At 47.0% G+C, this 27,385-nt stretch overlaps 1 protein-coding gene across 3 annotated transcripts in view; it reads left to right on the forward strand.

Moving 5' to 3' along the window:
- The window catches only part of LOC144752901 (lethal(3)malignant brain tumor-like protein 2), a 376,713-nt gene that overhangs the window by 276,655 nt on the left and 72,673 nt on the right, over positions 1 to 27,385 (forward strand). For all 3 annotated transcript variants that reach the window (XM_078640731.1, XM_078640741.1, XM_078640737.1), the window contains 3 exons: positions 11,654 to 11,888; positions 12,489 to 12,554; positions 22,204 to 22,485. In XM_078640731.1, coding sequence (XP_078496857.1) covers positions 11,654 to 11,888; positions 12,489 to 12,554; positions 22,204 to 22,485 — 583 coding nt within the window. The remainder of the gene's footprint in view (positions 1 to 11,653; positions 11,889 to 12,488; positions 12,555 to 22,203; positions 22,486 to 27,385) is intronic.

Here is a 27,385-nt window from a genome sequence, read left to right on the forward strand (position 1 = left end):
GAGAGAGATCTTGTCTAGAAGGCTGTTACAAAAGTCATGATAATTACCCGGTGGTCTATACATCAAGATCCCTGAGAAAGTACAAGTGTGCGAGAAGGATATGGAAAGGCCAAGACTCTCACACTCTACAAGTGGACTCTCAGAGATTCTGCATACTGAGGTGTTCTTATAGATAATCGCCACACCTCCTCCTCGCCCTATCTTACGATCCTGCCTGATAATAGAATAGTTGGGCGGGAGCGCCTGGACTATATTCGGATCGGACGCATCGGTCAGCCAGGTCTCAGTCAAAAAAAATACATCCAGATCTCGTTCCTCTAGGAGCAGATAGATTTCCACCGCATGTCTCGGGAGAGATCGGCAGTTTAGCAGGGCAAATGTGAAGGAGTTACTTTTGCCACTCACTAGCTTTATAGGCTTGCAATGTGGACAGAGGGACCTTACCTCCTCTGGTAAAGTCTCCTTAGGACAGCTAGCCTTAACGCCTCCTCTGAATGCCCTAAGCTGTTCCCCACTATAACAGAGGGTTTTAGGAGATAAGGGTTCTATTGTTATAGCCCCCAAGCCACGTCCTAGCCCGGCCTGGCACAGACGGGCTTTCCTTAGGCGCTCCTTTGGCGTGGTAAGGTGCGTCCGCTAACGCGGACGCTAGCGCGTAGGAGGACCGTCTGAATATATGCGCTATAGCGCGGCGGGTCCAGCCCTACCTCCCAACAACTAGCGCGGCAACCTCGTCCTCCCCCAAGATGGCCGCTCTGGTGAATCGGCCGCTCTAGGTCTTGTTCAGCACAAAGCCCAAATCGGCTAAGGGAACACTGCGTGGGGTCCCTGAAACGGCGCAGAAAGTGGTGAGTCTGCTCGCTCACGCGTGGGGAAAGGTATCCGGTCCAAAGATTAACAATTTAAAAGTTTATTAAAGTGAAGGCAGTAAACAGTTTTACAGTTTAAAATTTATACACAGCAGCAAGCTAGCTCCCGGCTTCCGCCTCAGGAGCAAAGAACACTAATAACAGTTTAAAATTTAATCACCGCAAGCTAGCTCCCGGCATCCGCCTCAGGAGCAATGAACGTCCCTGTTAAGGATGGCCATTGGTCCTCTGATCAGGCAGCCCCTTTGGGAGGATCTCCTGTTGCAACAGCATAGAAGGTTTCTTCACCAGAACCTGACAATGCTGTGCCTTCATGTGTGGAGATTGAGTGGCGACAGCTGATAGCTGTCGACCTTCCGCCTGAAGTCTGAAATGTTAACTTGACAGCCAGGCGACCCTCCACCAAGAAGGTATATGCCTCCCTCTGGGTCAAGTTTGTGGCATGGTGTGCAAAAAAAACATTAATACCCCCAACCCCACTACCCTTTCACAGGTCCTTCTTTTTATTCTTATTCTTGCTCTTACTGTGGAGAAGCGTGGCTCAGTGGTTAGAGGCGGCAGACCCGGAAGCTGAGATCGGCCGTGGACCAGGGTTCGATTCCCCGCCTCGGCGGGTCTCGGGCTCAAATAATTCCACGGACTCGACAATTCTCGCTCCAGTGCCTACTCGACTCACGGGGTCACACTCTGCGACTCTGGGCAATAGCTTGCTTAATCTCCACTACGGCCCCTCGCGGCGGTATGCCTGGCTTTCACCTTGTGGATACCCTCCCGGGGTATCTCACAGGGGAATACCAAGACAGGTTCCCTAAGCAAGCGCCTTGATGCCTTCGGGTGATACGTGCGCTATATAAGTCGCAATACATTTACATTTACATTACCCAGCAGGGCTCTGCTTTGTGCATCTTAAAGGGCTATCTTTCTGCCATTTCAGCCTTTCTGTGGTTTCCAGGCCAGCCATCCCTGTTCAAATCCCCTGTTGTGAATAGGTTTTTGAAAAGCCTTCAACATGTTTCCGCCTTCACCCTTCATCATGCCTCAGTGTGACATCAATGTAACACCTTTCTGAGGTGTGCTCCTTTTAAGCCACTGCACAACTGCGCTCTCAGGCTCCTTACCGTCAAGAACGTCTTCCTAGTGGCAAAATCATCTGCCCCTAGGCAGTCAGTGAGCTCTAGGCTTTGTCATCTTAACCTCCAAACCTAAACATCTTCCCAGAAAAGCTGGTTATTCGCAGTAGAGCTTCCTGCTGAAACTTGTCACTCACTTTCATGTATGCCAGTCCATCACCCTGCCTACCTCTAAAGAAGTGGAGTGGATCCATTGACTGGACCCAAAAAGCATTGTTGTTCTACCTTGACCCAACGAAAGAGTTCTGGGTCGACGACCAACTGTTCGAGGGGTATTTCGGAGAGGGGAAGCCGTGCATAAACCGGCTTTCTCCTGATGGATTGTGCTCTGCATTAAAATCTGCTATGCACTGGCCAAAAAGCAGCCAGTTGAGGGTTGGCGTGCTCATTCTACTAGAGGTAAGGCTGCAACCACTGCGTTAGAAAGCACAGTTCCTGTCCTGGACATCTGCCAGGCAGCAATGTGGGCTTCTCTGCACACATTCACCAATCACTACTGCCTGGATAATCCGGTATGTCAGGACAGGCACTTTGCTTGTTCAGTCCTGCAGGACTTTTTGGTGTGAAACATTTTTGGAGACCCGCCTCTGGGGGCGTATTGCTTGGGAATCTATTCTATGGAAAGTCACGAAAAGAAACAGACGTCGGTGCGCTGGGGTGCCGTCTATAGAGGCACCACGCACATCACGTCACCTACCAGCGCCCAAGGGTACAGCGCACGAAAAATTGTCGGATCCAGTCTGACACTTGGGGATAAGTCTACGGTAATGAATCTGTGGCTAGAGAGAGTCTCAGCCAGATAAGGCAATACCAAAGGTAAGTAACTTGTTTTTCCTTTCAGTCTCTGGAGAATAAAAGCGAACTCTTGGCACAGACTCACTCAAAGCATAAACAAATCAGCGTTTTCTTGATTGGGAATGTAGGATGAAAATTACGGTCTATCAGTTCCTGTGAAACTGCCACAGGTAGAACGGCCAACTGCTTCTTGTACAACTCAATTGAGCTCTGGACCCCTCCACACAGGTGACAGTTTTCACTCTAACTGAAGACTTGGTCAGAGCATTTTCATGTGACGTAGGTATGACCAAATTCCATGCAGCACCGATCACTTTAAATGCAAGGATGCTTAGTGGATCTTTAGTGGAAACACTTGCACTCTTCCTATTGAATGTTGTTGTTTTTTCTGTTTGGAATGTAATCTACACTTCTGCTGGGGGAGGGACAGTGGGGCTTTGTCAAGCTTATCGCATCGGAAAAGGCTGACAGGAGAAGGAAATGTTTCTTGCCCACGGTGAAGATGTAGCATTTAAAGTTTTATAGAGTAACCAACCTTGCTTTTCCTTATTGGAAAATTTAGGAGATATAAAGATTCTCGCTTCCTTCTATATCCAGAATCTAAGATGGTGCTAGTGGAGTAGAGTGCTTAACACACTAAACCTCTAAACTATGTTGGGGAAAAAATCCTTTGCATGGCTTAGTAAAGCTGTGCTGCCCTGCCTTTTCCACGTGGGCCTGTGCAAATTGACCTGTTACCTTGACAATCATGGGAGCCCATTGAGGGCTGTTTGTGTTCACGACGATCAAGAAGGGTAACCAAAGTGCACCCTGGGAGAGAGTGATTAGGGCTTCCCCTTGCACCACCCAGGCAATGAAAGACTGATAGTGGAGGCAATGTAAGATTGAAGTCAGGAACAAAGGTGGTTTTACCTGTATCCCAGTGGGGATGATTCATTGCCTACTCCTCCAAGGTAAAGATCGGTTTCGGCCACAGACTCCACTTACTTGTGCTGCACAAGATTGTGATCACCTTTATGCTTGGTTTGTACTGTTACTACTTCTGTATTCCACCTCAAATCAGTTGTCTCTGCTGGTGGGGGTTGGTAACAAGTCATGTTCCTTTGATATAGTAGCTGTGCCCCTACCACAACAAAGCCTACCCCTATCTCTTTCCTGTTTGTCATATCTTTCCCTTTGGGAAATGGCTCCATGTCTGAAGGCATTCCACATCCACGTGGACCAAGCTAAGCTGGCCCAAGGGAGAGCAGCCAACTCCATAGGATATTCACTCATGAAACATGCACCTCCTGGATTTAGCAGTGCACCCAATAATTCAAAGGCTTTCATGCCTCTTGCTAGAGGAGGTTGTGCTCCTCCTAGAACTGTTGTATTGGTCTTTCAAGCTATAGCCGTTCCCTTGATGTCATGTGTATGAAGCCCCTGTCGACCTGCATATTCAGTCCAGTACCTTAAGAATTACTGGACTTTTCCGTGGAGGTACCCGGCACCAAAAATCTCTATTTTGGCTGTTAGTTTTGAAGGTGCTGTCCCCTAGTCTTTCTGACCACCTTCAAATTCACCTTTGATCTACTGACGCTTTAACTAGCCACTTCCTCCTCTTTAGATGTAGTTCAGTGGGTACTAGACGTTCGGAAGGCTATGCCCACATTACTCCTGTAATAAGGCTTTCACTTTCTACTATCGATGGCTATAATAAACTTGAAAGTAGCATGCTCTGTGCACAAGCCGCTCAAACACCCACTTCACATTTCCTCTACAAAGCATTTCAAAGTCTCAGACAACAAAAACAGAGGACAAAAATATCCTTCGGAGTTCACTCTAAAATAGACATCCAAGCAAGTGTTCTCAAGTTCATCCATGGATTCAACAACCTAAGTTGGAAAACTCTACCTTCCTTGTTGCAAAGAGAACCATCACAGTGAGCCTAGACCCGTGCCCACACCACGTATTCAACAAAGCAGGCGCTGCCATCGCACCCAACTATGGAAGGTCGTCAACATCTCCTTTGAAACAGCGAAATTCCCGGAAAGCTGGAAACATGCCAAAATCAACGCCCTCCTCAAGAAGCCCAAGGCGGACCCCAAGGACCTCTAGAACTTCCGGCCCATCTCCCTGCTGCCATTCCCGGCGAAGGTCATCGAGAAAATCGTCAACATGCAACTGGCCCGCCACATGGAAGACAACAACATCTTGGACCCATCCCAGTCCCAGTGGCGGCTGGTGACATTTGAAAGTGGTAGGGCGTAACATTGTCGTACTGCACGGCGGCGAGCGAGCAAGCTCGTACAACCTACAAGGGGTTTGGGGAGGTTCTCACACCAAGAAAACTTTGAAAAAAGAGTGGACATACGGTGCATTTTTAAGCAAATTTGAGGAAGATGGAAGGTTAATAAAGCAATTAGTGCTGGGCATAAACTACCCTCACAAGCTTAGCTACAAGTTCCTCATCTCAGCACATCTTAGACACTGATAGGCTGGCCACCCAACCTTACTTGTAGATCTCATCTTGTTTGATGGTACAGCCAAAGAGTAGATCTCCTATCTCACCAATTGATCTTTCTTGGCCTTCTGCTGCTCCTCCACTTGCTACCGCCTGCCCTCCTACCTGTTAGTGAGCCCCATGGTAACCCCAAGAGCATTACCCGTCCACACTGCTAATGTTCTGATTAACACACTGCTTGTAAACTAGATTACTGCAACAATCTAATACTGTAACCCAATATACTGTTTCTCAGCACAAGAACATTTTGAATGTTGCTACATATACACTGTTCAAATTGCACCACTAATCACCAAGCACTGCACAATAAAACGAGGGAGGCTGCATCTAATACACAAAGTGCACAGGACATACCCTTATTTCCTCACAATATTAAATGGTGTGTGTTTCTTCGCCTGAATTGGATGTGCTTCCATCCTACATGTGCGCCTCGAGGCGCTGAACGAGCTGCCAGTAAGACAGACCACCCACACCTCAAGGACAACCCTCCCAGGCCCCTTGTGCAGCGCGTTCCTTTTGTAATGTGTGTCCCAGCTGGGTAAAGAAGTGACATAGTGAAGCTGAAGTCAGTGAAGAAACACGTTTAATAGGCAAAGTGCCCAGGACACTGGCTCCCTGTGCCCACCCTTCAACAAAAGATATTACCGTCAAAGACAACCTGCGTCCAGCAAAAATCAGTTTAAACCAAAATGCACTATTCCACGAAGTGTAACAGCTATATCCATGCAGACTAACACGCCGTCTACATGCCATGTTGCTTTTAGAAAGAAGCAACATTTTTGGGAGATTTGAAAATGAAAAACTAGTTAGACAATTCCGCCATTGTTAGGCATGGAAATAAAACACATACCCTATAATACTGAAACAATGAATGTAAAATGAAATGCATTTGGATTTTTCTAGCCAAGTTTGCTCCGGTTTCTGAATCTGAGCATTTGTCTATGTGAAGTGACACATAAATATAGCCATACATAAGAGGACATCAATGAGACACGTCAGAATGCATACATTATAGCTGATCTTATAGCGCAACGAAGCACAACATGAATGATTTCTCACCACGTTTTTAAAATCTGCAATATAAGTTATGCTGCCAACTATAAACTACACAGCTCAATGGAGCATGGATATTACTGTCAGCTATTATATAGTTTATGTTCAATTATTATCTCTCCTGTCAGCAGCTCTTTGCATTTATACCTTCTACTGACGATCACATGTTATTGCAGGTAAAATAGAAGAAACACAGAGATGGTGAATATAATCAGAGTCTGAACAGACAATGTAGCCGTAAAATCTCTGAGAAGGTTACGGGTTAATTCAGATAATACATCTGTCTCAGCCAACTCAGACGCCAGTCATAATGGCTTCAATCTGATGTGAAAAAGCGGCGTTACTTCGCCTGGCACGATTTAATGAGCAAAACAAGCTAAACTCTTGCATGATCGATCATTATACCAACCACTCTGAGGACGTAAAAAGTAGGAGCAAGTACAAAATGTTTAAGGCAACGAACGGGTTGAAAGCAGGAGATGGGGAAAAACAGATGGAAAATATGAAAGATGACGGACTACCCCATTCCACAATGCATAATCCAGCACAGTAAACATAATAACAGTGCCCCATGTCCCTGCTGCTGCTGCAGAACTGGTCTGGACCATTAGTTTTAGGGATGCCTGGGGTAGACCTTGCAATTGTTTACATTTCTTGCTAGTATTTGTGACCGGAATGCTGTGTCATCAACTCTGTTTTCACGAGTTTTGTGACTAAAGGACAACTAACCCTGCTGAAAAAGTATTACTAAATCAGCCGAATTGTTTATTTACATTCCTGTGGCGTAAAAATGGAAACAGTTGTATGTGGAGGAACTGAATAAAGTGGAAGAGCACATTCTAACTTGTCAAGTAAATGCCAAAAAACGGCGAATATTTTACTTCCATTGTTTTCGAACTTGACTAAGGTAGGAATGTAACATGTCCAGAGACATGTCTCTCCTCCACACCCTTAGTGCGATCAAATATGATGTCTCTTTCTCAACCTTCTCGCGCTCCTCTGTTCAGCTCCCTTCATTTTCTGAAGCCTGCATTCGCTCTCTCCCTTTAACTCTCGCTTTGCTCTCACTCTCTCTGCTTCTCGTTCTTTCTCTCTCTCTTGCTCCTGCCTTTCACACGCCCTCACCTCTGCATCCCTTACTATCTGCCCTTCAGACTCAGAGCCGACGTGTCGCTGCCACATTCGAGGGTTTCTTGGAAGGCAGTGCCAGGCGTTCAGCTGCTCTGTGATTCAGGAAGGAGGTCTTGGTCTTGCTGCCTGCCTCAGTGACAGGCGTAGTGTCAGACTGCCCTGTATAGACAGCAGGCATCCCGTGCTTTCACCCACACCACTCCACCCCACCCCTCATGCACGCGCCTCTTCGGATACTCCTGCATCAGTGACGCCCCACGCTACCACCTACCTTGCTGCACTAGTTGCAGGGATTAACTTTTACATCCCGGGCTCCCTCTCACCCATCAGGGCACTCTCTTTTCACGGAGGGCGCTCTCCATTCTAGCACGCCCGGTCTCCCAAAGGCCTTTGTGCGCTCCACTACTCTGATACCAGTTGTGCTAAGGTCATAGGCGGTTGGGGAAGGTGGTGGTGGTGGTGGGGGGGTGGAGGGGGAGACGTTTCTTTTAATGATTACATAAAAACAAATAAATAAACTTACCAGGCATCTCCCGCTCCGGTCCCGTGTATCATCACCCACAAGACGTCAGCGGAATTAACTTCTCCCCGCTCTTTTGTTTGAAGTGGACTGGTAAATCAGAAGACTGGGGGCGGCTACTCGGCTGTATCCTGGCATGGGACAGGGCATAGGGCGACTCTACGTCACCGCCCGAGCAGGATCCTATCCTCAAACTCCTCCACTACACTGGGCATGCGCAGCATACCTAATGTAATGTCAATGGAGTGGGGAGCTGAAAAACGAAAGCGCCCTTCTCGCAGATGCGCAGTCGGAGTCCAGTTCTGGACTCCTGCTGCTCTCACCTGCCTGCGCAGTGCGTCTGTTGACTCATGCGCACTTTCACTTGTGAAGCTGCTGCCAGCACAGGTCGGAATTCGGAAATGTAAACAGACGATTGTCTGCTTGCATTCTTGCTTTGCTGCCCGATTCAGTGAGCAGTTTCTCTTTGTGATTGCTTAGTGGGGCGCTGCCCAGCTGCCCCTACGGACCAGCCGCCGCTGCCCAGTCCGGGGTCAGACGAAACCACAGCACCGAGACAGCCCTCATTGCCGCCACAGACGACATCGGGCGCCAACTAGACAACGGCGAAAGATCAGCCCTCATCCTCCTGGACCTGTCAACCGCCTTCGACATGGTCTGCCATCGCACTCTAAAGACACACCTCCAGAAGCCGGAATCCACGAGAAGGCCCTTGACTGGACCATTTCCTTCCTCTCCGGCAGAACCCAGAGCGTCCGCCTCCCGCAATTTCCGATCCGAGGCCACCGACATCATCTGCGGCGTCCCCCAGGGCTCATCCCGACGCTGTTCAACGTCTACATGGCCCCCCTCGCACAAGTTGCCCGCCAACACGACCTCAATATCATCTCCTACGCTGATGACACCCAGCTCATTCTCTCCCTCACCAAGGACCCGTCACTGACTGGATGAGGAACAGCCGTCTGAAGCTGAACTTGGACAAGACGGAGGTACGCATACTTGGACCCACCCCCTCAGCCTGGGATGACTCCTGATGGCCGACCACACTGGGAACAGCGCCGACACCCTCCGACCATGCACGCAACCTAGGATTCATGCTCGACTCCTCCCTCTCCATGTCTAAACAGGTCAACGCCGTCTCCTCCTCCTGCTACAACACCCTCTACATGCTCCGCAGGATCTACACAGTGGATCCCGACCGAAAGAAGCAGAACGGTGACACAGGCCCTCGTCCGCAGCAGACTGGACTATGGCAACGCACTCTACGCTGGGATCCCAGCCAAACACCTACGACGACTACAACGCATCCAAAACTCCTCCACCGACTGATCGTCAACGTCCCCGGCCGCAGCCATATCACCCCCCACCTGAGAGACCTACACTGGCTCCCCGTCGACAAGAGGATCACCTTCAAGCTCCTCACCCACGCACACAAAGCACTCCACAATGCCGGACCAGCCTACCTGAACAGCAGACTCGGGTTCTACACCCCCACCCGCCAGCTCCGCTCCGCCAGCCTCGCTCTCGCCGCTGTTCCCTGCATCCAACGATCAACCTCCGGCGGCAGATCCTTCTCCTACCTCGCCGCCAAGACCTGGAACACCCTCCCTACCCACCTACGCCAGACCCAAGAGCTACCTGCCTTCAGAAGACTCCTCAAGACCTGGCTCTTCAAACAGTAGTGGCACCACCTCCCCTCAGTGCCTTGAGACCCTCACGGTTAAGTAGCATGCTTTACAAGTACTTTGATTGATTGATTGAAACCACCTTTTTCCTCCATTACCTTAAGGCGCTGGACCGGAATATGGAAGGGTGACTCTGTGGCAAATGGTTTTCAGCATTATGTTATGCCATGCCAACACCAAGGTACAGGTTGTATGAGATTGATTCACTTGAAGGTAGAGAGGGGATATTTTTGTTTTTGTCCAAACTAATTGTTCTGGACTGTCATATGGTCTGATATTTTTGTTTGCCAATGGACTAGACCATTTCTAAGCTTTCATTTTGTTTTGGACATTTTGGTATAAAAAAGTGGATTAGTACATATGTGCCATACAGTATTTGACATTAGAAGATATTATACATCCGCTAAGTGCTGAAATGTATCTCTTCTTTTGGAGCAATAAATTCAACTCGTATGTCTTTTTTTTTGGGTGGCAATATTCAATTTAACATGCAAATTTACGTTTTACGTGTACGTCTCCTTTCAAAGATTCAATTTAACAATTGATTACGTCTACATTTATTGTTAATTGATTGCATGGTTATACCATTCATATGTTGACTTCTTACAATGATGTAATGTATTTTTCTAAATTATCCCCTTGGTTGCACTTATTTTGTTACAGTTCGTACCCAAGCTTGCAGGGGCTTATTGCCCATTGCCTTATACAAGTTGGTGGTAGCGGCACCTCTGTGACATCTTGGTATTCAGGTCTATCCCTATCTAGACTGATTGGTGATGAAGTTGAAACTTGGTGTTACTCCAGCTACTTTCAAAACACTTATACAGCGTGTCTTTACAAGCTCAAAACTGCTGCAATTTCCAAATATGCCACACTTTTTAAGCTATCGTTTTTCTAAAGGGGGCGTTTTGATTTTTGTGCCAGCATCTATTTTCAGTCCCAGTTTTCCTGAAACAGAAACCCCAGGACATTCAGGCTATGATCTGGATATTTCAGCCTCTGTTCTGCATCTCAGTGCGGATGACTCTGAGGCTGCTGAGTTTGTTTGCCTTCTACATTCTACTAGAGTTGCAGGTGTGCCATCTGGCATGCATATTTCGAAGCAGACTTCAAAAGTTCTGCAGTGCTGGCTACTGGATTGCGAGTGGGTCAGTGGCAGGTCCTTCTTGACCAAACCCAGAGTTGACTGTGTTCACGGATGCATCACTGATGAGTTTGGGACACAATTTGGGTGAGGTGATAAGATGTCTCTGGCAAAAACTAAACTTATCACCAATGTGTTAGTGTTGAGGGTGATTTGCTTGGCTTTGAAGGCCTTCCTGAACACCATCAAAGGAAGGCTAGTGCAAGTTCTCACTGAGAATATCATGGCCATGTGGTACTGCAAAAAGCAGGGTGAGGTGGGATCCTTGACTCTGTGGCAGAAGCCCTTGCATCTCTGGAAGTGGCTGGACCGCCAAGGGCTTTCTCTGGTGATGAATCATCTGGCAGGGTCTTTAAAAAGTAGAGCAGATAAACTCAGCTGCAGGCGTCTAGCAGATCACAAATTCTAGCTTTGTAAGCTCATAATGTGACCTGTTTGCAGGAATGCAGCACAGGACATTTTTATTCATTAAATTCAGATTGCTACTAACATAAGTACACAGACTTTTATCTCATTTAATGAAACGTGTTGGTTTCAGGGACATGATCACGAGTCATGTGACGGATTGCCGGTAAATGTATATAGCATGCGAGTCTCAAGCACTACAATCTCAAACTGATGGTTACAGGTGTATAACGTTTTCCTTCCACACATACCTGTGCTAGGAGACAGACTAATATTAAGGGAAAGTAATTACCTTATATGTGGCTTCTTGTTAGTTCTGTAAATGTAAAAGGGGAGTTATTGAATGAGTCTTGTTTAATGTGTGAAGTTGAGGAGACATTTGACAGACTGAATATTTTTTCTTTTCCTTCCATGCCAGGACTGCCCCAACCATGGCTTTAAGATGGGCATGAAGCTAGAGGCTGTGGACTTAATGGAGCCACGGCTGATCTGCGTGGGCACGGTGCGCCGCGTGGTGCAAAGGCTCCTCCGCATCCATTTTGATGGCTGGGACTCCGAGTATGACCAATGGGTGGACTGTGAGTCACCCGACATCTACCCTGTGGGTTGGTGCGAGCTGACAGGATACCAGCTGCAGCCGCCTGTAGTACCTGGTGAGTGTGGTGATAACTTAGTGGCGATAGGTGAAACAGATTGCCAGGACTTTTAACCCTTTCCCTCAAAAGTATCTAAATATGTAAAACAAACCATATCAATTCTGACCACAATTTCCAAATGGAGACTCTGGCCAAGCTAATTGGGGAAAAATAGCATTGACGAAGTTGATGTTGTACCAATGAAAATAACATAAGTATGGGTAGAGAAGAGGGTAGTCTATCTTTAGAGGTTCATAAAAGGACCTAAAACATACTAATAATAATCCTAGATGATTATGAATAGTAGAGGAGGCACCCATGTCCATCTAGTATGGCCACTTCCTGTAGGCTAATTTCTTTCCTACCCCTGTCTTGGCAAATCTCCAATTGTCCGTGAATAAAGCCCAAATGGTCTGCTCATTTGCAAAAATCAGGCTCTGAGGCTCATCCAGCCGGCGCATTATCTATTCCAATTCAGCTATTGTAATCCAGGGGTCAACCACAGATGTTCTGTGGCAACATAGTGGTTCTATGCTTCTAACTTCTGCTGCCTAATTGCCCATTATTTTTCACACTGTCACTCACTTGATTCTCCTCTCCTTATTTAATCGCCACAAGAACCTGTGTCACCTGAGAGAATGAAGGAGCCCCAGAAGAGGAAGAAGAAGCCGTTCGGGAAAAGGAGTGAGTGATCTCCTTGAATGCAAACTTCCATTACGTGTGCACTGCCCTTGTATCGTTCTCTCAACTCTCTTCCTGTCCTCCTCCTTGTCACTCCTTCAATTTCATCCTTTGCCTTTTGTTCTTGCATACCATGCATATTTTTTTCTGACTCCTCAGTCCAAGTCTTAACCCTGTTTCTTTCCTTTACTCCTTTTAGCCCTCCTCATGTTGTACGTCTTTCTCCTCCTTTTTATCTACCTACTCTCTAGCTTCTTTTGCTGGTCCCTTTTTTTTGCTTCCATCACCTGAGCTTTATCATTTCACATTTAGACCTCCCTGGTATTCGTTGATTATATTACAGTTCTCAAATTTTCCAGGTCCATGTAGGAGTAGCTCATCCATCCCAGGTTTCTTTCTTCTAAATCAAGCACTTTTAGTCCAGTATATCCCGATTGAAAATCACTGACCGAACCAGAATCCAAAGAAGAAATCTGGTCTTAATTATTCAGGCATGGATATGGAGAATTTGAGAGTTCTGCTTCTTTACAGCCCTTTCCAATAGACCCCTCCTTAAATGGTTTCTCCATGGTGTTTACCACCTCTCCAAGTTGTTACCCAGCCCTCCTTGATGTTTGAGTCTTGCTTTGTTCTCCATGACCCACACTTCTCCTCTCTGTGCCCTTTTTTTGGTTTTGGCCTCTCCTCTTTTTTTGCTTTTAAGTCCTCCCAAGTTGCCCATTTCTCCTCACCCTGCTGATGGAGTTCACTTGTTTTACACCAGGCGTTACCTTTGTTGTGTCCTTCCCTCTGTTAGTCCTTTTTGGACAGAATGTTTGTTTATATAATAAACAGCACATGACAATTCCTTGCCCTAGTTGGAATGTTGGGTGGCGGAAAGTAGGAGAAGATGAGCAGGTCTTGCGGCTGTCCTTCTGATCAGTGTGAGTGTTGTCATTCCTTGTAGGTTTCCCTGCATGTGTGTTTTGTGAGGGGCTGCAGACGAGCTGAGTTTTCGCCAGTCCATCTAACCATTCTGTGAGTGGTCTGCTGTGAGATTTCCCTGTTGTACACACCAAAGTCTTCACATGGTTTCAGTGTGCCACTCTGCCCCTATTGAGCATTTTCAGATATACCTTATGTTGTTTGCCCTGTGTAGATGCTTCTGGATTTTGTTCTGTCTGATGGTCAGCACCGGAGCCTAGGGTATACTCATTAGGGAGGTGGCGTTGTTGCCTGGGTGTCCGTGTCAATTAAAGACATTCTCTGCAACCAGGCCGATCTTACACAGGCCAGTGAAGTCTTTTGCTTTTTCTGCTCAAGTGGGAAAATGTTTTAGGTGCTTTTCATTTAAACTGAAAGTCCAACTGGTTCCTCTTTTGACTGTGCTCAGTGCTCCTGAATTTCTGACAATCAAATCGCCAATACCCCATTCACTGAATGGCAACCCTTGGAGAAATAGCCTTGGGTGCCTCAAATTATATCTGAGATATTATATGGGTTCCCTGTTCCAGTTCAAGTTGTACGTTTTTCTCTATTGCTTTTTGGAATGTTTAGAATATTTTTTCCTTACCTTGGCCACACCGGCACAGTCACAAAGAAATCAGAGCACAGTGCATACATATCATAGATAACTTAATTCAATGTATACCCCAACCTGGCACTTCTGCCCTGCTGACTCGAGCAATACAGTTTCTTCCTCCCTGGAACATCATAGCAACAAAGTTGTTCCATAGTCCCAGGCTTGTTCTCAGCCTGTGTATCAGACAGCCACCCAGAAAGGTATTGTCTTTTGCAAGTATCCACTTGACACCAGTATGCTCTTTAAGTCCAGAAACAATGCAGTTTCCCTGCCCTAGAGAGGTAGAATTGATTCCAATTTAAGGGCAGGAAGCTATATTCAATCCAAGTTGAAAGTTTGAGGAGAAATATCTTGGTCTTTTTCTATCTCTTCTTGGACTTTTCCATGGAGATAGTGGCAGAATGTCAAAACTGGTCAAGGTGTGGAATTTGTCTCTTCAAACAGTTTTATTATGTATGGATAAAGCATATGCTCTCGAATAGATATTCAGATACTACTCGGGTGTAGTGTATGTACCCCAAGGAAGCCCAAGCTATGCTATCATCATCAGTTTAGACAACACCTAAAACCTATGAGGCATCAAAGAACTTTGTGGACAAAGGTAGAAAACGACTGAGGTAGATTCCTCAAGAAAGCAGGTTTACGGTTTTTCTAAACTAGTGCTCCTTCAACAGCCTCAGTCTTTCAGGCAGAGCTTTCCAAAGATTACTCACCAAAACAAAGTCAGACCTACCTCCTGTCTTTTTAAATATGTTTAGGTCGGTCCAGCTTATGCTTCCCAGTCGATCTTTGGCAGCCTTTGTGGACAACTGAGACGTGTTGCATCTTATATGCAGGGGTAGTTATATTGTTTGACCTAAGCGTTGCAAAACATATTCTAGTTTCTGCAGGAAGATAACCCAGCTTCTGTCGAGCTGAAGAAACATAGGCCTATCTAGGTAATGCATCACACGAACAACTGAGGTCTACAAGACTTGGAGTTTTTCAGTATTTGTTTTTGCTGTCCCCAAAAGCTCAGCTTGTCATTACTTGTATTCAAATATTGAGAGATCTGATATTGCATTTCACACACAATTTTCAGATGTTAATTAGATAACTTACCAATATTATTCACTTGGGTTAATACTCAGCCGTTGACCCCAGAAAGCTGAGAGCATTTTCTTCATATCATTTACTGTAATATCATTTCTGGCCCGGAAGGAGCAACAAATTGGTCAAAAAGTGTGTCGGAAAGGCCCACTTTTTGTATGATCATACCCCAAGTTTTTGGACTAAAACTGCTGCTTCTTCAGCTGTGTAATGCGCTGGGCCCTGCTGTCCAGGCCCCAGTGCATGTGCTCTGACCCCCAAAGTATGTGTTAATACCCGATTGGTCGTTTTACTTACCTATAAGTCCCTACTATATGGGATAAGAGGTAGCCAGGGCTAGTTAGTAAGTTAAGTGTCACTCATGAACTGCAGCACTTAATTGTGCCACTACTGCAGTGACCAGATCAAACCGTGACTCTAGGCCTGCAACTGCTGCCTAGTCGGCCAGCTTTAAAACTGTCAACTCAACATGGCAAAATAAACCCTTTTGCCAGGTCCAAGTCTTCCTTTTTACAGTTAATAAGCCACCCACAAGGAAGGATTTGGTAACCCACCAGGCATAATGCTTAGTAGTAAAAAGAAAAGCATGATCCTTTGCTGTTTAACATGCCCTGAGAGTTCTCAAACGTGCTTATTGTGTGTCCTCTGCTATTATTTTCATTTGCAAAAAATTCAATAAAATCTGTTTATTAAAATAATGCCCTGAAAGTTAATGCACAATGTTAGAATTGGGGGGTCTCTGGTTGGCACAGGTAGGTACAAGCTGGGACCCTCTCCTCTAGTCAGGCAAAGGGAATTACCCTATTAAAATAACCCCTGCTCATCCTCTAGGCGGGGTGGCGCGAGCAGTCAAGGCTTGTTCAGAGGCAATGTAAGTTAAGCATTTGTGACCACAGCAGTTACTACAAGACCAATAAACGACAAAAAGAATCCACAGTACTATCAAATTTCAAGAGTTCTGGTTAAAACGGTGTTAATCAAAGTTCTGTGCGAGTCACTAGCATTGACTGGCTACAGCGTGCTGAAAGAACACAGAATCTAACAAATCCAGCAGACCGCGTTGGTCCGGTCCCACTCAAATGTCGAAAAACTCAAACACAGTACCTTTTCCTTGGGGCGGCCGGCACGGAGGTGCGAGCCGGTTCCGGTGATAGTCACGGTGCAGGAAAAGAAAGCGTTGCAGGTCACGGTGTCCCTTCCGTCGCGGTGCAGGCTACGGCTCGTTGACGGCGTCTGTGAGCTCAGAGCTTGCGTTCGGGCGGACGTTGCTTGTTGCGGTGCTTCCAGCTTTACGGTGCAGCGTTCGAGCCGGAGTTCGGGAGCTGGCGTCGGTCAGTCCGGACAGCGGTGCGAGTCGGGCGGTGCGTCGCGAAGTGTGCGAGGCGGTACCTAACTCCGGTGCGGTCACAGGACTCTAAGTCCGCAGCAGTGACCGCGTCGGTAAGACCAGTTCGATTCAGTGTAGCGAAGCGTTGCACGTTGCGGTGTCCTTCAGTCGCGGTGCAGGCTGCGGCTCGTTGACGGCGTCGAGGCGGAGTCGGTGTGCGCAGAGCTTGCACTGTTCGAGGCAGACGTTGCTCAGTGCGGTGCCAACAGGACACCGGGTCGGTCGTGAGAGTCGGTCACAGCTCCCTGCCTCTGTAGCCACTGGAACAGTAGCAATTCACAAAGGCTGGTGAAGTCCACTGGTCCTGGGACTTCGGTCAGGGGGCAAGCTCTCTTCCAAGCCCTTGGAGATCTTTTTAGCACAAGTTGAAAAGCAAAGGTAAAGTCCACAAAGTCCTTTTTCTTCTCTAGGCAGCCGGGCAACCACTGCAGGCCAATCCCCCCAAGCAGCACTTCAGCTTGGGAATAGTCTCTCCTCAGTTTCTTCAGGTTCCTTCTCCTCAGCAGAGGTTTCTTCTTGTCAGTTCCAGGAGTGATCTAATTTCATGGGCTCAGGGTCCCAATACTTATACCCCAAAATCCTTTGTTCTCTGAGGGGAGAGGGGCCTGTGCCCAGTTCAAGGCAGTACTGAAGCACTCTGTTTACCAGAATTCTCCTTCCCTTTCACAGCACAGGGCAGGCACATCAGACGCCCCACAGGAGGTGGAGCCAGCATTGTGGAAGGCAAGTACAGTCCAAGAGCACTTTGTTGACAGTCTTCCTTCTCTTCTTTCAGTGTGCAGGGCAGAGACATCAGACGCACCACAGGTGGTGGAGCCAGCACTGTGGGGGGCGTGCACAGTCCTATTCAGGTCCCAGGTGCAACTCCTCCCTCCCATCTGGTTGCAGATCTCCCTATTCACCACCGGGCTGCCCCAGCCTTTCTCCTGGAATTCCCCTGTCCTGTCACACACAAACCCAGACAAGGAATACACAACCTAGCAGAGGTGGGCTCAAATGGTTAGACAAGCAAATACCTACTTTCTAAAAGTGGTATTTGCAAATACAGAATATTAAAATAAACTTTACTAAAATATGTATTTTATTATTCTGAGTCCAGGCATTCTAAACTCGAATTTCTACCATGTTCTCTGAGTCTGCTAGGATTATAAATGTGTAACACTCCAGCAGCCCATTCTAGCCTATTGAGAACAGGTAGCCTTGCAATAGTGAAAAACGAAAATGGCTGTAATTCACTATTAGAACATGCCACACACATCAGGGTTTGTCCTACCTTATACTTACAATGCACCCTTCCCTTGGGCCTACCATAGGGGTGATTAATATGAAGAAAAGGGAAGGTTTAGGGACTGGCAAGTGGGTGCACTTGTCCAGTCAGCATGACAGTACCAGACTGCAAGCAAGCTCTGCAATGGCAGACCTTAGGCACGTTTTACAAGGCCGCTTCTGTGGGTGGCACAAACAGTGCTGCAAGCCCACTAGCAGCATTTGGATTTACACGCCCTGGGGACACTCAGTGCACTGTACTAGGGTCTAAAAAGTAAACCAAATATCCAATCATGGAACCACTAATCAATATATCAATTTACAGTAGGGAGCACTCGCACTGGACAGGAGTGGCATAGTGCCCAAAGCATCTAACACCAGAAAAACACATGAGGCAACAGCAAAAATGGAAGGGAGACCCACGCCAATGGTGCCAGGTCTAACACACAAAATGTCTGTTCACTTTAGCAAGGTTGGTGGCCCCATTGGCTAACATGGAGTTTCACTAGACACCATGCCTAATGCCAACTTCTGTTTGAGGCCACCATATCACTTCAAGGCATCAAATTGATTGTACATTGAAACCGACTGCTTGCTGAGGCAGGATTTAAAGTAACTGTTAATAGAAAGGTGACTTCAGAAAGTCATTAATTTGTTGCCCAAACCTGTGGTAGCTTTTCTTTTTTGTCTACAGTAGTAGTCACCTGAGACAATATGCTGCCCTCCTCCCCCCCGCAACCGCCCACCCACTCCTGCTGGAAAGTGTGAACCGCTCCCAGGAGCAGGGAACAAAGAGAATTGATGAAGGGAGTAGATATGACTTCCTCCAGCTGGATGCCTACTGGGTTGTAGCCACAGATGGCCCAGCTTCAAAGAGGCTACCGCTTCTGTGAAGCAAATTGTGGTCACACCCTCTCCTGCCTCCTCCTAAACTGGAGGTGAATGTTTTGATTTGTTCTGCATTCCGTCCTTCAATTGTGTGTCATTTGCTTCCTCGCCCTAAGTACTTCTGGTATGCCCAGATGTGGGTCCCGGGCTCACTGTGCCACTGGATTCAAGCTATCCTGGCTGATGAGGGGTGAAACCCTGAACTGGTCCTAGGATGCTTGTTTCGGGTCCAGGGAGGACCTGGCTTGGCAGTTTGGGCTGGATTGTTCCCAATTGAGGCACAGGGTCAAGACTGATTTGCATCTGGCCAAGTCTAAACTGGGGTGGCATGGAGAGCAAAAGAATAATGGATTTATCCAAGATCTCTTGACTGGGGTGAATGTTTTGATTTATTCTGCATTCGTCCATCAATTGTGTGTCTTTTGCTCCTTTGTGTAGGCAGACAGGCTGATATCTCCTCCAGAAGGGGAAAACCGGGTTTAGAACTGGTTTTGCAGCAAGAGTAGCTCATTATGCTGTGTACACCCCAGGGTGTACCCAGGGCTTCTCACAGGGGAAGAAGGCTTGGGCCATCTTTGATTTGGAGAGACGGGTATCCTGGAATTGTTTATTGGCCAAACCCCCAGGAAGTGATGTAAAGTGGGAAGGTATGTCTCGTGGGACCTATTTCCCCATTTGCTAGTGAGTCCTATACTCCCACAAACCTGAAGATAGCATAAAAGTGCAACACCAGCATCACAGTCCTCAGATCAGACTGGAAGTAAGTCAGAAAAAAAGGACTGCCCTACTGTTCACAGGGCCAAGCAAAGACTAGACTGTACCTACCGCACCAGAGGGACCCACAAAGAGGACTGTGCCCACTTGTGTAAAACAGCTCCACTTGTGCCAGGACATAACAAGTGATTTCAATGGTGAATGGGCTACCCCCCTGTTCAGCTAACCAAGCGCTAACGGCCCTGCACTTTGTGAGAGCCCAGCTGCCAGGGGCACCTCACTGCCTCTAGTCACTGAAGTGCCAGCTGGGCGACTGAGTATTGACCTTCCTAAGGTGTCCCCAAGTCTGTGGGATCTATAGTCGCGGTTGAAGTGGACTTTGGTCCCCCATAGCAAAAGATTTGCTTACCTGTAAGGAACCGCTGATACTGCGTTAACCGGGAGGCCAGTTGACCATTGGCAAATGGACTTGCCCTGCTGCATCGTGGGAGATAGCGTGCCGAGGCCAGAGACGACCCCAGACACTTTTGGAACCAGGGTGGCCTCAGAAGTACTCACTGCACCACATCAAGACCACTTCTTGACTGGACTACGATACGTGATAATTGTTCAGAAAAGACCCTGAGACTGCTGGGCGTAACAGGTAACTGTTTCCCTGGACCAGGGTGGTCCCTGTGACTGGCCTTTAACCCTTTGTGGCCTGTCCAAGTGAAGAGAAGTAGCCATACTAGCCACTTTTAAGTGCTAAACCGCTTACGGCGATTTATTGCATTCCCCAAGAGTAAACTTCATCGATGTACTTACCTTTAAAAATTCATATCACTGTTTTCCCTCAATAGATTTGTCGTTTTGAAGTCTATTTTAAGCTAGAAAACCAATGTATTTTTTATAAATTGATGTTGCATTTTTATGTGTCGTTTTTACTTATGGACTGTTTTGACATTTATAAATGCTTTGCACTCGTTCTTTTGATTAAGCCGGACTTCTTTATGCCTCAGCTGATCTGAGGATTTTATGAAAGAAACCTGACAGGACCTGATGGAGATAGTGACATTATCACATTGTGGGATCTCGCAACCACACCACATAATAATCCACTTTCCTACAGTCTGGAGCCAGTGTTCTGTTCAGCAGTTAAGAACTGTGTTTAATAGCAGCCAGTTTGTGTTCAGCCAGTTCTGCTTGATGAAAACAGTGTTGACATTTGACAGTCTGATGCCACATTATTAGACAAACTAAACACAATTTGATTCTTGTGTGCTGTTCTCATGGATCAGCCCAATCTGATCTATCATTTGAAGGCACTGAATGTAAATATTAAGCAGTGGGGAGAAGCAAGAATCTTGTGGCCCCTCATATTGTACCATGATTGTATCAGCCATGTCCTGTCCCACTACCACTTCTGTTTTCCGATCAGAAAAAAAGGTCTTGAACAAGCCTAGAGATGACTGACACCACCTCCCTCAATGTCCTTAATATGGCCTGGTGATACATGGTATTGAATTCTGCAAAAGGATTTTGTACCAGAAGCAGCGCTCTTTTACCGAAATCCACAATATCCAGCAGGTATTTCAGAAGAACAAGTATAGTAGTTTCATGAGGTTTTTACTGACTAAAACCTGATTGACCATCATAGGGAGTCCCATTGACCTCCACGTAACCCTTGATTTGAAGAGTGGCTGCTTTCGCTATTATATTATTTTTAGTAGCAATGGAATATTGGTAATTAGCTGATAGTTTGCGAGGGGCCACTGAGATCAAAGCCAGGGTTTTTTTAGGACTCCAAGTTGAAAGACCTTATTTACAATCTCCCTGATAAAAGGGGCAAGGTAGCCACCTCCTTCCTTTAATTTAATGGGGCGTGGATCTCCCCTACTATAACTGAGATTTAATGATTTACTGGAGTGAGTTTCTACAAGAAATATTTCACAATAGGAACACCATTTTGTACTGTGCCCAAAAGGAGCTGCCGGTGAGGAGAGAGCAGCCATTTTGCAGTTTGTTACTCTGTTGTCATTGAAGGAACTGCCTGTTGCTACACTTTACTACACCATGTACTAGCATGCCACCTAGGGTTGAGGTGGGTTTCTTCAACCATATTCAAACCAGCAGCCTGTGGCATTAGTGGCCTGCTACCTTCACCTTAGTATGTGCCCGTAGATATAGGCGTGTTCCACCATATTTTGTGTTTTGTCTACTCTGAATAGTGTCTTTAGCTTTTGTTCTGAAGCTTCTCACAAATGGTGCTCTGTACATGGGGCAGAGAGCAATTTATTTTTGTACACCAGGAAAGGCCAGAGGATACTCGGGGTTGGCTGACTCCCAATATTCCCTGGATCTATGAAGACTTGTCATGTCTTCTTTGCTTTGTCTGTTGTTGTCTCTAGCAATCGTACTTTTCAGTCTACTCTCTGAGCTTCGTTTTAGTTTGTGGTCCTTCCCGATAGGCACCTGCCCCTTGCTTCAGTCTCTTTGGTCCTTTCCAGCAGTCCATTCCGTGACACTCCACTCTCTGACCTCTTTTTTGCTCTGCACCTTGCTGATACAGCACTCCTTACTCTGCTTTGTGTGGTCCTACTCCTAAGTCTTCCTCTTTGTTCTGCATTCCACATCCTGTCATTTGCTCCCAAGCCCTTCCAATTGCACCACTCTTTGCTTTCAATGGCACTACTACACAGTCTTTTGCCTTGCTCACCTATCTTGTATTTGGTCACATCTCTTACTTCATTTTTTCTTGCGCCAATTAGGAAGAAAAGGCGTTGCTGCTAAGAGAGCTGCTACCAAGGCTCAGTGGGCGAGGAGGAAAGGATTATTGCCCACACAAAGCACGAATGACCAAGCAGCAGCAGACACTCAGGGTTCAACGGACATCCAGTCCCCTGTGGATACCAAAGACCCTAACGTATTTGAAAGACCTCCACCTGCTTACCCCGGGCCTCCCCCTGCCTATCCTGGGCCTCCCCCTCCGTACCCTGGGCGCATCACGGATGCGAACAATCAGGAGAATGCCCACGAAGAGCGGAAAGAAGGTAAAATCATGTATTCAAGCTGTTGTATGATGATGTTGCAGTTTCTGTTTACCTGGCAGTGACAAATCTAAATACATTTGGCATGTCAATTATTTAGTCTAGACAATTGGAACATGATGGGTTAGGCATATATCTTATGGGCATAGGTCTTATTACACTGCTAAAGAATAAGGGTGCATACACCTGATATACCACAGTGTGCTTATGAAAATGTTGATGACCATTTTGAAGAGGAAGAATATCAAGTATAATCAGCCTCGATGAAGTTTCTATGCCAGTCCTCCAGAGGCGTAGATGCACCAGATAGTACTGTTTCATCAGCACAAAATAAACTACTTTGATGCTCATTGCAAGTCTCACTTTTGTTCTCTCACACCTGTTGGGTCTACCGCAGTAAACTCCATGGCGCTTAAGAGTGTTCTTGATGACTCTGCAGCAGCCCTGGGCCCTCTAAAAAAACGGCCTGCAATAGCTGCAGCCCCGCTGGAAAATGCCGAATGGGTTAAATGGCCTGGCTGTCCAAACTGGCCGGTGAAGAGGAAAACCTCTCCAAAACGTCAATTATGAATGAATGAGGCAAAGCTGTAGCGCGTAATAGATTCTCCATCCGGTGAATCCCGGCTCGAAGTTCATGAATGGAAGCAAGAACCTGAGTCCCCTACAGGAGCGGCAGGGTTTCTAAAAGAGCGGGAAGCCTGGACCATGATTCTTTGAAGAGGTGTGTCTTCAGAAGAGCCTTAAAGGAAGACTATGAGGAGAAAAACCAAAGGTGTTCTGAATTCCACAGACTGGGAGCCAGAAAAGAGTGATCTAGCACCAGCCCTCGTTTCATGCACCCTAGGAATGCAAAGAAGATTTTAGCTTGCAGACCAAAGGGCCCTAGAGGGACGATACTTTTTAATCTTATCCTGGATATAAACTGGGCCCATCTGATGTAAAGCCCTATAGGTGATCATGAGTGTTTTGAACTTTATTCTTTGCCCACTTGGTTGCCAAAGTAGCGCTTTCAGCTCTTGCCGAATAGATTTTTTTCTTAGGAATGTTCAGTACAAGCTGAGCGGCCGCATTCTGTACTCGTTGTAATGTATTAATTAATCATTATTACATTCACATTAAACAAATGGGTAGATATGCTCTCTTGATCTGCACATTACCATATGTACAATGGTCATGTATAATGCATGATGTCACTCTCTAAGCATTTAATATTGGGTGCTAAAACTGTGCCAAATACCCATCCACCTAGAGTATTACACCTTTGGAACTACAGGGTAGTCCAAATCCACCTCATAAGCACTGTAGCATACCAGAGCAAAGTCACTTTAGAAATTATTCAAACAGTTCAATCGTTCTGAATATGAAAGTGTTCAATGTTCTACTGTCCATCCAACAAGTATGGTCAAGGACGCAGCAAACTCCATAAAATGAACCAAATCCCCGTCAAGATTTCAGTAATTAATCTTTATTTCAAATTTACACAGCAGCCAACGCGCGTTTCGCCCGGGAGGGCTTCCTCAAGGCTTTTTGGAATGAATGATTCTTTCTTTTGATATGATCAATCTGTCTGTTATAATGCATCAATCAATGTTGCGATCATAGTTTTAGAATTCAAATGTCAAATATGCAATGCGTTGTGACCGATCCAATCACAATCAATCTTAGTATATTAATTCCGAGCCGTTCTGAAGTGAAAATATCCCCACTCCTAGGACCATGTTAAGTCCTCACTGCTGTCCCACGTCCGCGGGACACGCGGAGATAATCTGTCTGGACGTGGTACAGCAGTGAGGACTTAAGATGGTCCTAGGAGTGAGGATGGATCTTTTCACTTCAGAACAGTTCGTAATCATAATTACATACTCAAAAAATGAGGGGGTCATCATTGATATCGAGATTCCATCTGCGGGGCCGTGGCTGAGCCGAGCACCAAGAAGATCGCTCGTTGTTGAAGCTCCGGAGCCGCCGCAATCAATCGGCTGTCCAGCGCCACACTACATGCCCTGCGACCGTGGAGACTGAGGCTTGGAATGCTTGCGGGGTCGCGGCACATCCCGGGCTATATGGTCGAGAGGTAAACACAGCGGCAGCACTGTGGCGGCCCTCGCTCCCTGAGACCTGACGCTGTCCTCAGAGGCCCCCCGGCGGCAAGGGCCACGGGTGAGCCTGAGGGCGGGGGTCTTGGGCACACTGAGTAGCCGCATTGTAAATCGAGATCACGGTGGGCCTGCTGCTGCGACGTTCACACATGCTACACTTCATGTCTGGGAGTGTTAGCCGACCAGAGGGCTGCCGTGGTGTGTTTATTATCATATATTCAGAATATCTCAGCCAAGCTGGCTTTGATACGTCCCCGCCAATCTTCCTCCTCTCAGGCCCTTGCAGAGCTGTACTGGCTCCCTATAGTGCAGAGGATTCACTTCAAATCCCTTTGTGTTGTGTTTAAGGCACTGCACAGTTTGGGACCTATACCATTGCAGAGCAAATTTTGCTAGTATGTCCCCACCCATTGCCTTCGGTCCTCCTCAGCTGAAAGTACCCCTGATTAGATAAGCTAAGCCTGGGGGCAAGCTTTGTGTTGCTGCTGCAAGACTCTGGAATAAGCTACCCACGGAGCTGCAACAGATGAAAGATCTTTTGCCATTACTTAAACAAATAAAAACCTGGCTCTTTCCAAGAGTAGAATGCTTACTTGCTTCTGTCATAGATGTATTTTTCCGTCTCCTTTAGCGCCAGGATGCCTGATGGGTTCCAGTGCGCTCTATAAATATACTTTACATTACATTTACAAACTAAACCTACACGTCGACATGGGGCGCGGCGACCCTAAACAGCACCAGCTCTCTTTCGAAGCCGCCAAGACACCTCACCGTGAAGATGGCGGTGATCCACCACATGGAGACAATCCTGGGTCCTTCGAATCAGAATCCTCGCCATCTGATGGAATAGCGGCCATCATGGTGGAACCATGCACGGCCTTCAAGGCCATAGATGCAAGGTTTGATGCACTGGCTGTCCGACTTGATGATATGCATAATCGCATGAAATGTCACGAGTCGCGCATAGAAGCTACTGAACAACGTATATCTGAGCTGGAAGATGCCCATCCTATCATCGCCAAGAGATTGGAGTGTACCGAATGACTCCTTAAGGTGGTTGCCTCCAAGGCCGAAGATTTGGAGACGAGATTGCGGCGCAGCAACATTTGTATAGCTGGAGCTATACAAATCAACACGGGTCCCATGGCTGGTTATGTGGAGCGGTTGTTGACAGATCTGTTCAGCAGGGATGCCTTTTCCTCTACATTTGCAATTGAACGCATGCATTGGGCCTTTGTGCATAGGTCTGCCTCTGGCACCTCTCCTCGCTTGTTATAGCCCGCTACTGAACTATCACGACCGAGACACTGTGCTATGGCTTCCTCGTGACAAGGGTTCCATCCAATATCAGGGCATGTCACTCTTTCCAGATTTTACCCACCGGGTAGAGGAGGCTCGCTGCAAATTTCAGGAGACAGAATGTATTATGGTTCCACTCGACTTATGCTTTCTCATCGTGACATCTTCTCTCTCCAACTCCAGACCTACAATGACAGCGACAGTTAAGGGCACCCAGGGGTTGGAACTGAAATGTATGTCATGGAATGTTAGGCGACACACTACATCCCAAATTCTATCAATCGATTTGTCTCCAACTGGGGTGAAAACTGTTTCTTCGCCAGCTGCAGTACTTATTCTAGGGGAGCATACATACTCATTCGCAAAACGGTTCCCTTTCAAGCACCCAAGGTAATTACAGACCCAGATGGGTGATATTTGCTAGTGGCTGGCACTCTTGGAACAGAACCTATTCTTCTAGTGAATATCTATGCACCAAATACAGATATGGCAGAATTTGTGACTACTGTTGCTGCTCAAATTGCTAACCTCTCGGTTGATTCTATTATAATAGGAGGTGATTTCAACCTCACACTGACCCCTTCACTTGACACGACGGACCGTGGACAGATTACTAACCTGCGCTCTCTTCAGGCACTCCATACTCTATTGCAATCCTCATTACTGCAGGATGCGTGGCGCACCCTGCACTTCTCTGACACAGGCTTTTCATTCTATTCGGCCCCTCATGGGACCTGGTCTCACATAGACCATTGGACTTATCTCCAAGTCCAATGATACATGCCCTCTCATTGGAGCACATCCCTCGAACCCCATCAGACCACTTGCCTGTGTTGCTGACGCTTTCTCTCCCCCGTGTGGCATGTTCATCAATCCCTTGGCGATTCCCAGCTGAGGTCCTACTTGATAGTGTGGTCCAGACAGATATCAGGGATGCCATAGTTGAATATTTTCAATTAAATACCGGCTCTGTGGCTCCGTATGGCACACTCTGGGAATCCTTTAAGGTCTATATACGGGACATATGCATTGCTAAGTCTCCCGGAGTGCTGCAAGCCATCCACCGCGATCTCAAAACCACAGAGGATGCGCTTTGTGACCTGGATGAACGTGCCTCAATGGAAGATCAACCCTACCCCCACCCCGACCTTTCTGCTCGTGACAAGAATATATGGCGAGGTGCCGCACTGGACACTAGCCAGACTCCTTTGCCCTCAGCACCAGTCCTGCTTCATCGCACAACTGCCCACGGGTGATGGTGTAGTGCATACACGCAGTGCTGATATCTCCTCTACCCTCCTTGCCTACTATTCTCGCCTATACACCACTCGCTTTCCCCCCTCTGATGAAGCATTCACTAATTATCTTGAAGAGGTGGCCATGATTTGGCTTGAGGACTATCGGCGCCATTTCCTAGCATCGCCTATTACAGCAGAGGAGCTATCGCAGGCCATTGACTATGTCAGTGGCAGCTGCGCTCCGGTTACTGATGGACTAACCGGTAT

Source organism: Lissotriton helveticus, chromosome 1_1, assembly GCF_964261635.1.
Source record: "Lissotriton helveticus chromosome 1_1, aLisHel1.1, whole genome shotgun sequence".
Taxonomy (NCBI): Eukaryota; Metazoa; Chordata; class Amphibia; order Caudata; family Salamandridae; genus Lissotriton; species Lissotriton helveticus.